Source organism: Coregonus clupeaformis, chromosome 30 (assembly GCF_020615455.1).
Source record: "Coregonus clupeaformis isolate EN_2021a chromosome 30, ASM2061545v1, whole genome shotgun sequence".
NCBI lineage: Eukaryota > Metazoa > Chordata > Actinopteri > Salmoniformes > Salmonidae > Coregonus > Coregonus clupeaformis.
The window spans coordinates 898,356-913,579 of record NC_059221.1 but is presented as its reverse complement, the minus strand read 5'-3'; the positions used below and the strand labels follow the sequence as shown (position 1 = coordinate 913,579).

General features: G+C 44.1%; 1 protein-coding gene across 2 annotated transcripts in view; it reads left to right on the top strand.

The window, feature by feature from the left end:
* The window catches only part of LOC121545964 (DENN domain-containing protein 2D-like), a 51,722-nt gene extending 36,845 nt beyond the window's left edge, over positions 1-14,877 (top strand). For both annotated transcript variants that reach the window (XM_041856917.2, XM_041856918.2), the window contains 10 exons: positions 132-244; positions 359-428; positions 537-614; positions 1,718-1,858; positions 3,398-3,546; positions 3,681-3,852; positions 3,971-4,021; positions 13,116-13,197; positions 14,144-14,392; positions 14,554-14,877. In XM_041856917.2, coding sequence (XP_041712851.1) covers positions 132-244; positions 359-428; positions 537-614; positions 1,718-1,858; positions 3,398-3,546; positions 3,681-3,852; positions 3,971-4,021; positions 13,116-13,197; positions 14,144-14,392; positions 14,554-14,624 — 1,176 coding nt within the window. In that variant the 3' untranslated portion in view covers positions 14,625-14,877. The remainder of the gene's footprint in view (positions 1-131; positions 245-358; positions 429-536; positions 615-1,717; positions 1,859-3,397; positions 3,547-3,680; positions 3,853-3,970; positions 4,022-13,115; positions 13,198-14,143; positions 14,393-14,553) is intronic.
* Positions 14,878-15,224: the final 347 nt, after the last annotated feature.

Genomic DNA, 15,224 nt, shown 5'->3' with positions numbered 1-15,224 from the left:
TGTAACATAACAAAATGTGGAAAAAGGGAAGGGTTCTGAATACTTTCCAACTCTGTTACTCTCGCTCTCTCGCGCTTCCTCTGTTACTCGATCTCCCTCTGTTGCTCCCTTTCTCGCTCGCTCTCTCTCAGAGGGATGGGATGGTGAGATTCCAAAGAGAGGAGGAGGAAAAGACCCTGAAGGCCATCACACTCTTCTGTTTCCCTGAGGGGATCAACTGGGCCCCCCTAACAGAGTACCACAGGTAACACTGCACCTGATATGAATGTATGTCATTTTTGCTGGCGGGAAAGATGGGTGTGTTGTTGATAATCAAATATAAATACTCTCTCTTTTTCTCTTTCACACATTTCTCTAGTGAGACATTCTCCTTTGTCTTGACTGAGATCGATGGCAGCAGAAGGAACGGATACTGCAGAAGGCTACTAGTAAGTTTCACTTTGGTTTTTCACCTCAGATGCTGTACTTTAAGAAGTATTGTAGTGTGACGTGTCCTCCTTCGTCTCTCTGTCTGTTTCTCCATTGTTCTCGACTAGCCCCACGGCAATGGAGCGCGCCCACCCGAGGCCTTCTGCATCATTAGCAGGCTGGCTTGTTTCGGACTCTTCTCCAAGGTAACCCGCCTCAAAGGTCATTGGCTTTCGGCTGTCAGCAATGAGTGTTTTGCACAGAGACTGCAGCATGGATGAGTTGAACTGGGCAGATCCCTAGCTGTAACGATGCTTCATACTTCTGAGTAATTCTGTCCCTGTTACTTCAGTTAGGAATCATGCTGACATCTGTGCACGTTGTAAAAAAGGGATTAAGTTAACATTGGATAACACTATACATACTCAGATTTCACCATAGGCCACTTTATTAATGTTTTTTGGACTGATACAATCCGTTTCCAGTACCACTGCTACATGCTCCAAAAATGCTAGCCAGGAGATTCTGGCCATTGCTAAATAACCAGCTAACAAACTTAAAAGTAATTTGGACGAGACGACAACACTGTAGGTAAGTCGCTAAATAAGCTAACACTGTAAAAGAAAAGTTAACAATCCCTTTAAAGCTTCTAGGACCAAGGTAGTTCTCACTTATCACCGTTTTGTGGAAATCCCTTGGAAATGTCAACAGCACATAACCTTCTACTTATGTAGAACTGAATGCGATGGGCACCTCTCGCAATTCTGACAACTGTTCATACCTTTATTCAGTCGTGTGTGAAATTGGACTGAGTTTCTCATAACTACTGTGTTTATGTAATGATGTGTTTTGGTACGAGAAAATGACTGAGGTATGAGCCTCTTAGACTGGTCTGGGGTTTTTGAAATGTTTGCATGGTTCATATGTTCTCCCTCTTAGTGGCAATTTATCATTAGCCCCCGTCTGTGGTTGAAGTAGCTGATAAAGCCCCCCCCAAAAAAACATATTTCACTGTCTTTCAGTTGTGCCCCCCAAGTCTTGTGACGTGAATATTGACACACACCACTATCACTTAGGCTAGTGGGAATAGTAAGCCCCATAGTTTACTTCCTCATATACTTATTACTGGTGCACTATTCATTGTGGTTTCTGTTGGTTTCGTGAATGTCTTGAAAAAGCTCACCCACTGAAATGTGCACTGAGGAAATGTTGTGTGTGTGATGGGTAATTATTTTTATTATTCCAGTGGTGCACAATCCAATGACGACGATATCTGAGTTGGATTATTCCTTTCTGTCTTCTGGTGCAGATCTTTGACGAGGTGGAGAAGCGACACCAGATCTCAATGGCAATGATTTACCCATTCATGCAGAGCCTGAGGGAGGCCGCGTTCCCTGCCCCAGGCAACACTGTCAAGATCAAGAGCTTCATCCCCGACAAGGGCACCGAGGTTAGCATCCTGACTTAGCCACATTACTAAGTTAGCATAGTACAATGACATGGGGTCGTTCCACCTCAAAAAGCACAAGAAGGCTTCAACACCCAGCATCTCAGATTGTGCTGAAATCATTTCTGTAGTTAGAAACGGATGATTAGCATTCCTGAAACAAATATAATTTGATCTCTAACATCCAATTTGGACCATCATTCTTTCTAACAATGAGTAAGACATGAGGAATCCAATGAAATGATCAAAAGCCACCGACGGATCACCTACACCCCATGCCAATCCCACCCCAACAACCAGTATGCCGTATCCGTTCTCTGTCTGAACATTAGTATGGAGCTGCGGCTTGAAGTATTGCTTCTTCTACGACAGAGCCTGGATTCGAACCAGGATCTCTAGTGGCACAGCTAGCACTGCGATGCAGTGCCTTAGACCACTGCGCCACTATGGTGGAAACCTACGCGGGCCGGTCACCAATGTGATCATCCAGGTCAATGGGGTACTCCTCTTCCAAGCTACTGGACGTAACAATAAAGCACACAGCTAGAGATCTAAGAGACCGTCAAGGAATGAGACACAAAGCCAGTTGGACACACACACACACACACACACATACACACACAGCTAGTGAGAAAGGAGACCATGCCAGCAGGTGGATATGCATTGAGTAAAAAGAAAAGGAAATCCATTTAGCCTGGAATAATGCTAGTAAGAAAAGAGATGCACTAGGGCAGAGGTGGTACACATTCCACAGTGTGTAGGTTTAGTCATTTGCCCTCATTTCGGATAACCCCAAGGATACTGCTCTGGCACCATTGCGAAAAGTGTGGTATATGACTGGTTAAACAAAACATCGGAGTGTCTACACACACACAGCACTGAAATAGTATAAGTATTACCATGAGGTGCGATGTTCCATGCAGGGGTGTGTAGTGCTGTGTCTGAACCTGCCCCCTCTTACTCAATGTTCCCCCAGGGCTAAAATCCCACCAACACCAATCGCATCCTGCAACATTCCATCTTTTCAGGTCCTTTTTTCACAATTAACCCCCACTCACACTCTAGTTGTTGCTGTATTGTATCTGTAAGTTTAGGTGTGATTACTTTAGTAAACTGCTATATATTTCAGCAAGTACACTCGTTATGAAAAATGTACGCTGAACTATGCCTCTGAAAAATCAACTGTGCCGCAGATGTGGCTGGGACATGCTTCCAATTGTGCTATCCCACTTCTGACACCATTATAGTTCATTAGGGGTTACCCCGACTAGGACTCAAACCCTGTTCCCTGTGACTGCCATTCCAAAACCTTAGCCATTATACCAATAATTAAGCCATGCTTATCAGGAGGCTAAACTATATTGTGGTAAATGTGTTCCCTGCTTACTCGCATTACAAAAAAATAAAGAAAGCCGTTAAACAGTAAATCACCTTTGTATTACCTTACTGTATGTAACATGTTGGTGACGGTGGGGATATTTACTGTGTATATAACATGTTGGTCAAAGTATTGACGTGTAGAGTTGACTGTCTCCCCTCCAGATCATCAGTCTGACGCGGCCGTTGGACTCGTGGCTGGAGCACGTGGACTTCCGCACGCTCTTCCGTTGCTTGACCGACGAGGAGGTGGTGCTGGTGTTCGCTGCCGCCGTTATGGAGCGACGCATCGTCTTCATAGCCGTGGAGCTCAGGTACTGGGCACACACACACACACACACACGCGCACTCTTATTTTAGTCGTCTCGCATGCGTCAACTTCGTCAATGGAGCACTTAACTACTTCACACAGTGACACACACACTGAATAAGTCTGACCCCTCCCCAGCACCCTGTCCCAGGTGATCCACGCTGTGGCCGCCCTCCTCTATCCATTCACCTGGCAACACACCTTCATCTCCATAGTTCCTGAGATCCTCATCGACGTCGTCATGGCGCCCACCCCCTACCTGCTGGGAGTGCAGAAGCGGCTAATGGAACAGGTCACGGACCAGACCGACGTGAGTCACCCCCTCCTCCAATGCATTTTGATGTGGATGGAAAGTTTGGGAGTCTGGTAGTAATAGTGATGGATTGGTGTTGAAAAACTCATTCTAGGCTCTGTTTTCCCTAACACAGCTGCTTGTGGTGGACTTGTCAGAGGATAAGAAGGACACTTTCCTAGTTCAAGTAAGTGACTGAAACATCTGTCCTGTGTTGCCTAAAGAGTGGAACGAACAATGGCCTACGTTTACAGACATAATTAAGTAGCACATTTACTTGAACGTATGCTCTTTTGAATTGAAAATCCTTTTCTTTTTTTTCTTTTTTTCTTCACTGTTGTTCTTAAAGATGCGCTATGCAGAAATCGCTCCACCATTTCTTGGTTGCAAAAATTGTAATAGTTGGCCTAATTTCAGTTTGTGACAAGACAAGCAAGTATACTGTAGAGCAGGATTGGGCAACTGCCCCCCCCTTGAAGGCCCTCGGATGTATGTACAGTTGAAGTCGGAAGTTTACATACACTTAGGTTTGAGTCATTAAAACTCGTTTTTTTCAACCACTCCACAGATTTCTTCTTAACAAACTATAGTTTGGGCAAGTCGGTTAGGACATCTACTTTGTGCATGACACAAGTAATTTTTCCAACAATTGTTTACAGACAGATTATTCCACTTATAATTCACTGTATCACAATTCCAGTGGGTCAGAAGTTTGCATACAAGTTGACTGTGCCTTTAAACAGCTTGGAAAATTCCATAAAATGATGTCATGGCTTTAGAAGCTTCTGATAGACTAATTTACATCATTTGAGTCAATTGGAGGTGTACCTGTGGATGTATTTCAAGGCCTACCTTCAAACACAGTGCCTCTTTGCTTGACGTCATGGGAAAATAAAATGAAATCAGCCAAGACCTCAGAAAAAAAATTGTAGACCTCTACAAGTCTGGTTCATCCTTGGGAGCAATTTCCAAATGCCTGAAGGTACCACGTTCATCTGTACAAACAATAGTACGCAAGTATAAACACCATGGGACCACGCAGCCGTCATACCGCTCAGGAAGGAGATGCGTTCTGTCTCCTAGAGATGAACGTACTTTGGTGCGAAAAGTGCAAATCAATCCCAGAACAACAGCAAAGGACCTTGTGAAGATGCTGGAGGAAACTGTTACAAAAGTATCTATATTCACAGTAAAAAGAGTCCTATATCGACACAACCTGAAAGGCCGCTCAGCAAGGAAGAAGCCACTGCTTCCTGACATCAGTCAGGAAGTTAAAGCTTGGTCACAAATGGGTCTTCAAAATGGACAATGACCCCAAGCATACTTCCAAAGTTGTGGCAAAATGGCTTAAGGACAACAAAGTCAAGGTATTGGAGTGGCCATCACAAAGCCCTGACCTCAATCTAATAGAAGATTTGTGGGCAGAACTGAAAAAGCGTGTGCGAGCAAGGTGGCCTACAAACCTGACTCAGTTACACCATCTCTGTCAGGAGGAATGGGCCAAAATTCACCCAACTCATTGTGGGAAGCTTGTGGAAGGCTACTCGAAACGTTTGACCCAAGTTAAACAATTTAAAGGCAATGCTACCAAATACTAATTGAGTGCATGTAAACTTCTGACCCACTGGGAATGTGATGAAAGAAATAAAAGCTGAAATAAATCATTCTCTCTACTATTATTCTGACATTTCTAATTCTTAAAATAAAATGGTGATCCTAACTGACCTAAGACAGGGAATTTTTACTAGGATTAAATGTCAGGAATTGTGAAAAACTGAGTTTAAATGTATTTGGCTAAGGTGTATGTAAACTTCCGACTTCAACTGTATGTGTGTATACATACATACATACATACATACATACATACATACATACATACATACATACATACATACATACATACATACATACATACAGTGTGGGAAAAAAGTATTTGATCCCCTGCTGATTTTGTACGTTTGCCCACTGACAAAGAAATGATCAGTCTATCATTTTAATGGTAGGTTTATTTGAACAGTGAGAGACAGAATAAATTTAAAAAATCCAGAAAAACGCATGTCAAAAATGTTATCAAGTGATTTGCATTTTAATGAGGGAAATAAGTATTTGACCCCTCTGCAAAACATGACTTAGTACTTGGTGGCAAAACCCTTGTTGGCAATCACAGAGGTCAGACATTTCTTGTAGTTGCCAACCAGGTTTGCACACATCTCAGGAGGGATTTTGTCCCACTCCTCTTTGCAGATCTTCTCCAAGTCATTAAGGTTTCAAGGCTGACATTTGGCAACTCGAACCTTCAGCTCCATCCACAGATTTTCTATGGGATTAAGGTCTGGAGACTGGCTAGGCCACTCCAGGACCTTAATGTGCTTCTTCTTGAGCCACACCTTTGTTGACTTGGCCGTGTGTTTTGGGTCATTGTCATGCTGGAATACCCATCCACGACCCATTTTCAATACCCTGGCTGAGGGAAGGAGGTTCTCACCCAAGATTTGATGGTACATGGCCCCGTCCATCGTCCCTTTGATGCAGTGAAGTTGTCCTGTCCCCTTAGCAGAAAAACACCCCCAAAGCATAATGTTTCCACCTCCATGTTTGACGGTGGGGATGGTGTTCTTGGGGTCATAGGCAGCATTTCTCCTCCTCCAAACACGGCGAGTTGAGTTGATGCCAAAGTGCTCCATTTTGGTCTCATCTGACCACAACACTTTCACCCAGTTCTCCTCTGAATCCTTCAGATGTTCATTGGAAAACTTCAGACAGGCATGTATATGTGCTTTCTTGAGCAGGGGGACCTTGCGGGCGTTGCAGGATTTCAGTCCTTCACGGCGTAGTGTGTTACCAATTGTTTTCTTGGTGACTATGGTCCCAGCTGCCTTGAGATCATTGACAAGATCCTCCCGTGTAGTTCTGGGCTGATTCCTCACCGTTCTCATGATCATTGCAACTCCACGAGGTGAGATCTTGCATGGAGCCCCAGGCCGAGGGAGATTGACAGTTGTTTTGTGTTTCTTCCATTTGCGAATAATCGCAACAACTGTTGTCACCTTCTCACCAAGCTGCTTGGCGATGGTCTTGTAGCCCATTCCAGCCTTGTGTAGGTCTACAATCTTGTCCCTGATATCCTTGGAGAGCTCTTTGGTCTTGGCCATGGTGGAGAGTTTGGAATCTGATTGATTGAATGCTTCTGTGGACAGGTGTCTTTTATACATGTAACAAGCTGAGATTAGGAGCACTCCCTTTAAGAGTGTGCTCCTAATCTCAGCTCGTTACCTGTATAAAAGACACCTGGGAGCCAGAAATCTTTCTGATTGAGAGGGGTCAAATACTTATTTCCCTCATTAAAATGCAAATCAATTTATAACATTTTTGACATGCGTTTTTCTGGATTTTGTTGTTGTTATTCTGTCTCTCACTGTTCAAATAAACCTACCATTAAAATTATAGACTGATAATTTCTTTGTCAGTGGGCAAATGTACAAAATCAGCAGGGGATCAAATACTTTTTTCCCTCACTGTACATACATACATACATACATACATACATACATACATACATACATACATACATACATACATACATACATACATACATACATACATACATACATACATACATACATACATACATACAGTGGGGAGAACAAGTATTTGATACACTGCCGATTTTGCAGGTTTTCCTACTTACAAAGCATGTAGAGGTCTGTCATTTTTATCATAGGTACACTTCAACTGTGAGAGACGGAATCTAAAACAAAAATCCAGAAAATCACATTGTATGATTTTAAAGTAATTAATTTGCATTTTATTGCATGACATAAGTATTTGAAGAATTCCGGCTCTCACAGACCTGTTAGTTTTTCTTTAAGAAGCCCTCCTGTTCTCCACTCATTACCTGTATTAACTGCACCTGTTTGAACTCGTTACCTGTATAAAAGACACCTGTCCACACACTCAATCAAACAGACTCCAACCTCTCCACAATGGTCAAGACCAGAGAGCTGTGTAAGGACATCAGGGATAAAATTGTAGACCTGCACAAGGCTGGGATGGGCTACAGGACAATAGGCAAGCAGCTTGGTAAGAAGGCAACAACTGTTGGCGCAATTATTAGAAAATGGAAGAAGTTCAAGATGACGGTCAATCATCCTCGGTATGGGGCTCCATGCAAGATCTCACCTCATGGGGCATCAATGATCATGAGGAAGGTGAGGGATCAGCCCAGAACTACACGGCAGGACCTGGTCAATGACCTGAAGAGAGCTGGGACCACAGTCTCAAAGAAAACCATTAGTAACACACTACGCCGTCATGGATTAAAATCCTGCAGCGCACGCAAGGTCCCCCCTGCTCAAGCCAGCGCATGTCCAGGCCCGTCTGAAGTTTGCCAATGACCATCTGGATGATCCAGAGGAGGAATGGGAGAAGGTCATGTGGTCTGATGAGACAAAAATAGAGCTTTTTGGTCTAAACTCCACTCGCCGTGTTTGGAGGAAGAAGAAGGATGAGTACAACCCCAAGAACACCATCCCAACCGTGAAGCATGGAGGTGGAAACATCATTCTTTGGGGATGCTTTTCTGCAAAGGGGACAGGACGACTGCACCGTATTGAGGGGAGGATGGATTGGGGCCATGTATCGCGAGATCTTGGCCAACAACCTCCTTCCCTCAATAAGAGCATTGAAGATGGGTCGTGGCTGGGTCTTCCAGCATGACAACGACCCGAAACACACAGCCAGGGCAACTAAGGAGTGGCTCCGTAAGAAGCATCTCAAGGTTCTGGAGTGGCCTAGCCAGTCTCCAGACCTGAACCCAATAGAAAATCTTTGGAGGGAGCTGAAAGTCCGTGTGCCCAGCGACAGCCCCCGAAACCTGAAGGATCTGGAGAAGGTCTGTATGGAGGAGTGGGCCAAAATCCCTGCCGCAGTGTGTGCAAACCTGGTCAAGACCTACAGGAAACGTATGATCTCTGTAATTGCAAACAAAGGTTTCTGTACCAAATATTAAGTTCTGCTTTTCTGATGTATCAAATACTTATGTCATGCAATAAAATGCAAATGATTTACTTAAAAATCATACAATGTGATTTTCTGGATTTTTTAATTTTAGATTCTGTCTCTCACAGTTGAAGTGTACCTATGATAAAAATTACAGACCTCTACATGCTTTGTAAGTAGGAAAACCTGCGAAATCGGCAGCGTATCAAATACTTGTTCTCTCCACTGTACATACAGCTGTGGAAAAAATTAAGGGACCACTGCAAAATTATCAGTTTCTCTGATTTTACTATTTATAGGTATGTGTTTGGGTAAAAATAACTTTTTTGTTTTATTCTATAAACTACTATTTTCATTTAGAGCATTTATTTGCAGAAAATGACAACTGGTCAAAATATCAAAAAAGATGCAGTGTTGTCAGACCTCGAATAATGCAAAGAAAATAAGTTCATGTTCATTTTTAAACAACACGATAGTAATATTTTAACTTAGGAAGAGTTCAGAAATCAATATTTGGTGGAATAACCCTGATTTTCAATCACAGCTTTCATGCGTCTTGGCATGCTCTCCACCAGTCTTTCACATTGATGTTGGGTGAATTTATGCCACTCCTGGCACAGAAATTCAAGCAGCTCGGCTTTGTTTGATGGCTTGTGACCATCCAACTTCCTCTTGATCACATTCCAGAAGTTTTCAATGGGGTTCAGGTCTGGAGATTGGGCTGGCCATGACTGGGTCTTGATCTGGTGGTCCTCCATCCACACCTTGATTGACCTGGCTGTGTTTTCTTCCAGGACAACCTTGTACGTGGCTTGATTCATGCGTCGTTCACAAAGACAAATCTGCCCGATTCCAGCCTTGCTGAAGCACCCCCAGATCATCACCGATCCTCCACCAAATTTCACAGTGGGTGCGAGACACTGTGGCTTGTAGGCCTCTCCAGGTCTCCGTCTAACCATTAGACGACCAGGTGTTGGGCAAAGCTGAAAATTGGACTCATCAGAGAAGATGACCTTACTCCAGTCCTCTACGGTCTAATCCTTATGATCTTTTGCAAACCTCAGCCTGACTCTTCTTTGCTTCTCATTGCTGAAGGGCTTTTTTCTAGCTTTGCACGACTTCAGCCCTGCCCCTAGGAGCCTGTTTCAAACCGTCCTCGCCGTGCACTTCACCCCAGCTGCCGTTTGCCATTCTTTTTGTAGGTCACTTGATATCCATCCTATGGTGGTTGAGTGACATTCGAATGAGTTGGCGGTCATCCCGATCAGTAGAGTCGTTTGCGCCCTCTGCCGGTCTGTGGCTTTGTCCCCAATGTCTGCTGCTTGACCTTGTTCTTATGAACCGCTGTCTTTGACATTTTAAGGATGGAAGCAACCTGACGCTCACTGTATCCCTCTGCCAGTAAAGCCAGAATTGAACCCTTCTTTTCCTCACTCAAAACGTTCCTTTTCAACTCTTTTGGCATGGTCAATAGTTATTTTTTGATTAATATTACTTTTGAGGTACTATTAGCGCTGTTTTTGCCATCCAGCTGGTCCTATTGCAAGAGGATAGTGATGACCACAGCAGTGGTTTTTATACTTTTCCTCGTTAAATAAGATTTGGTTCATGTGATCACCTAATCAGTACCTAATTCAGTAGAATGAGATATGCCTGTGTTGGAATTCAACAGACACTGGAATGGAATGGCTGTCATACATTTAGAGATGCTGATTTAAGAAAAATTTGCAGTGGTCTCTTAATTTTTTCCACAGCTGTACATACATACATACGAGAAACTATTATATTCTAACTTGCAACAGTAAGTTGAGACCCCACTGAGTGAGTGAGTGAGTGAGTGAGTGAGTGAGTGAGTGAGTGAGTGAGTGAGTGAGTGAGTGAGTGAGTGAGTGAGTGAGTGAGTGAGTGAGTGAGTGAGTGAGTGAGTGAGTGAGTGAGTGAGTATGTATACATACTGCTCCAAAAAAATAAAGGGAACACTTAAACAACACAATGTAACTCCAAGTCAATCACACTTCTGTGAAATCAAACTGTCCACTTAGGAAGCAACACTGATTGACAATCAATTGCACATGCTGTTGTGCAAATGGAATAGACAACAGGTGGAAATTATAGGCAATTAGCAAGACACCCCCAATAAAGAAGTGGTTCTGCAGGTGGTGACCACAGACCACTTCTCAGTTCCTATGCTTCCTGGCTGATGTTTTGGTCACTTTTGAATGCTGGCGGTGCTTTCACTCTAGTGGTAGCATGGGACGGAGTCTACAACCCACACAAGTGGCTCAGGTAGTGCAGCTCATCCAGGATGGCACATCAATGCGAGCTGTGGCAAGAAGGTTTGCTGTGTCTGTCAGCGTAGTGTCCAGAGCATGGAGGCGCTACCAGGAGACAGGCCAGTACATCAGGAGACGTGGAGGAGGCCGTAGGAGGGCAACAACCCAGCAGCAGTACCGCTACCTCCGCCTTTGTGCAAGGAGGAGCAGGAGGAGCACTGCCAGAGCCCTGCAAAATGACCTCCAGCAGGCCACAAATGTGCATGTGTCTGCTCAAACGGTCAGAAACAGACTCCATGAGGGTGGTATGAGGGCCCGACGTCCACAGGTGGGGGTTGTGTTTACAGCCCCGTGCAGGACGTTTGGCATTTGCCAGAGAACACCAAGATTGGCAAATTCGCCACTGGCGCCCTGTGCTCTTCACAGATGAAAGCAGGTTCACACTGAGCACATGTGACAGACGTGACAGAGTCTGGAGACGCCGTGGAGAACGTTCTGCTGCCTGCAACATCCTCCAGCATGACCGGTTTGGCGGTGGGTCAGTCATGGTGTGGGGTGGCATTTCTTTGGGGGGCCGCACAGCCCTCCATGTGCTCGCCAGAGGTAGCCTGACTGCCATTAGGTACTGAGATGAGATCCTCAGACCCCTTGTGAGACCATATGCTGGTGCGGTTGGCCCTGGGTTCCTCCTAATGCAAGACAATGCTAGACCTCATGTGGCTGGAGTGTGTCAGCAGTTCCTGCAAGAGGAAGGCATTGATGCTAAGGACTGGCCCGCCCGTTCCCCAGACCTGAATCCAATTGAGCACATCTGGGACATCATGTCTCGCTCCATCCACCAACGCCACGTTGCACCACAGACTGTCCAGGAGTTGGCGGATGCTTTAGTCCAGGTCTGGGAGGAGATTCCTCAGGAGACCATCCGCCACCTCATCAGGAGCATGCCCAGGCATTGTAGGGAGGTCATACAGGCACGTGGAGGCCACACACACTACTGAGCCTCATTTAGACTTGTTTTAAGGACTTTACATCAAAGTTGGATCAGCCTGTAGTGTGGTTTTCCACTTTAATTTTGAGGGTGACTCCAAATCCAGACCTCCATGGGTTGATACATTTGATTTCCATTGATAATTTTTGTGTGATTTTGTTGTCAGCACATTCAACTATGTAAAGAAAAAAGTATTTAATAAGATTATTTCATTCATTCAGATCTAGGATGTGTTGTTTAAGTGTTCCCTTAATTTTTTTGAGCAGTATATATATATATATATATATTTATTACTTTTTTTACTCAGTGGGGTCTCAATAGGTGCAATTTCGAAACTTGGTTGTGCAGCAGCAGTTTTTCTTATGTCAGTCACTGATAGTCACTCAATTAGCCCATGTCAGCTATTTTCTTTAAAATTGTTAAGTTAGTCTAGCGGCCAATTTATCTAAACTTAGTAATTGTGGTTGAATTACCAGCCGGGAGGCCCCCATTGATTTTGTTAGTCAGTCTCACTCAGATATCATATCACAAAACTGCAAACATTTCTCTCCACCCTATGGCAAAATGTATTGAATTGTAGGAAATTGGCTGTAAAACAGCAAATGTTCCTCTCCGCCCCATGGCAAAATGTGTAGAATTGCTGCAAACTTGCTTTAAAACTGCATTGACATTTAATTCTAAAACAATCCCAAAAAACTCAGCTTTCAAGAGCGGACCTGCTAAAATATATTTTCCATAACCAAAAATATTTTATTTTCAGCTGTTTGAAGCTGGTGTACAAAAACGAAAAGTAAAAAACACAAAATCTAAACTTAAGAACGGGAAGCATAGAAATAACACACATAGAACAGATCTACGGCTTCTTAGACTTGCTTTCAATGAGAGTGACAGATCTATAACTCACATTTCTATGTGAATTTGGTCAGGTCACCCAAAAAGTTACATATTGCTGCTTTAAAACTATGGGGGAAATTGATATTTTGCATTGTCATACCATTGAAAATGGCTCCTCTGTTTCATAGAGTGGGGATGAGAAGTCTATTCTGCCCCCTAAGCTTCAAGATGAAATACTGCAGGCACTAAGAAACAGGAAAGAAAAAGCCAGTGAGTATATTTTCATATATAAAAAAAGCTGTTTTTCCAAAATGCAAATGAGGTGTTGCATGGGGTATTCTTTCCTGACGAGTCCAGAGATTGTATCGCTCTTTTGCACCTGCAGTACCACATCAGGTGTTCAGATAGCCATACTTAGTGATATGAATACATGTTTTGTATTAACTGTAAACTTTGAATACACAGGTAACTGCCAAAATAAATGGAACACTTGAGTAAATGAGGGACACAAAGTATATTGAAAGCAGGTGCTTCCACACAGGTGTGGTTCCTGAGTTATTTAAGCAATTAAAACATTCCATCATGCTTAGGGTCATATATAAACATTTGCAGTTGCCCATTATTTTGGCTACCAAGGCTAGAAGAAGAGATCTCAGTGACTTTGAAAGAGGTCTCAAAGGAGCATAGGGGGGTTTAAAGTGTGTTTATGTGTCTCAGTCACTAGATCTCAACCCAATTGAACACTTATGGGAGATTCTGGAGTGGTGCCTGAGACTGGGTTTTCCATCAACAAAACACCAAATGAAGGAATTTCTCATGGACGAATGGAGATCCAGACACATGTAGAATCTATGCTAAGGTGCATTGAAGCTGTTCTGGCGGCTCATGGTGGCCCAACGCCCTACTAAAACACAGTCCTTATGTTGGTATATCCTTTATTTTGGCAGTTGCCTGTAGATTGCTTTATGCTTTCTTTGATCTTTTCGAAGTAATGAGAGGTTAAGGAAAATTAGCATGTGTCATCATAGTAGCACAGACTGGTGGAAGGTCAACGTGATGCCTTATTGTGGTACTAGAGATCCAGAGTGTTATGGCTCATAAGCACGCCCAAATTACACACCTCTGAGGAGCCACCTGGACCGTCGCTAAAAGGTGTGTGTGTGTGTGTGTGTGTGTGTGTGTGTGTGTGTGTGTGTGTGTGTACCATTTTTCTCAGCCGTGGAAGAGCTGAACAGGGTGGTCTCGGAAGCCTTCCTGCCCTTCTTCGTGAAGACTGTTGGCCATTTTGCTTCGTACGTGACGCGAAACAGCAGTGGCCAGCCGGGGGAGTTTCAGAGCAGAGCCTTCTACAAGGCCATCGAGTCCAAGACCACACGGCACTTTGTCAAGAAGTTCCTCCAGACCCAGATGTTTGACCTGTTTATCCAGGAGGTGGAGCAGCAGCAGCCAGCAAGCACCCAGCAAGGTGCTTTTTTTTACATACTTAACAGTATTTGAAAGGTACTACTTACGTGTTAGAAAACATACCTGAAGTCGTTTACCATGGTAATGATGCCGGCTTGTTCTTGGGGTATATGTTTGCTTATCATTCATTTACTCCTTTATCATCTACCCCTCTGTTTTCAGGAATTTTCCACAAAAAGATTCTTGAATACCAGGAAAAGACGAAAAAAGAGAAGGCAAAGAAGAGACACTAAGTATCTTGTGAATACACTGTAAACGAGGCCATGATATTACGTTTACATTCTAGTCATTTAGCAGACGCTCTTATCCAGAGCGACTTAGTTAGTGCATTCATCTTAAGATAGCTAGGTGGGATAACCACGTATCTCAATCATAGTAGCCACCAGCAAAGTCAATGGTAGTATGGGGGGAGCTTTGACTGGGCTAAGCGGGAGCTGCCCTCCTGTACAGATGGGAGGGCCAAGAGACCAGAGGTAGTAGAACGGAGTACTCGGGTTGGGGTGTAGTGGATGCAAGCTTCAAGTGGAAGCCAGTGGAGTGTGCAGGGTGACATGGGAGAACTTGGGAAGGTTGTACACCAAGCGGGCTGCGGCGTTCTGAATAGGTTGCAGGCGTTTGATGGCACAAGCGGGGAGCCCAGCCAACAGTGAGTTGCAGTAGTCCAGGCGGGGGTTGACAAGTGCCTGGATTAGCACCTGCACCGCTTCCTGTGTGAGGTAGGGTTGTACTCTACGGATGTTGTAGAGCATGAACCTACAAGAGCGAGACACTGCTTGGATGTTTGCAGAGAACGACAGGGTGTTGTCCAGGGTCACACCAATGTTCTTTGCACT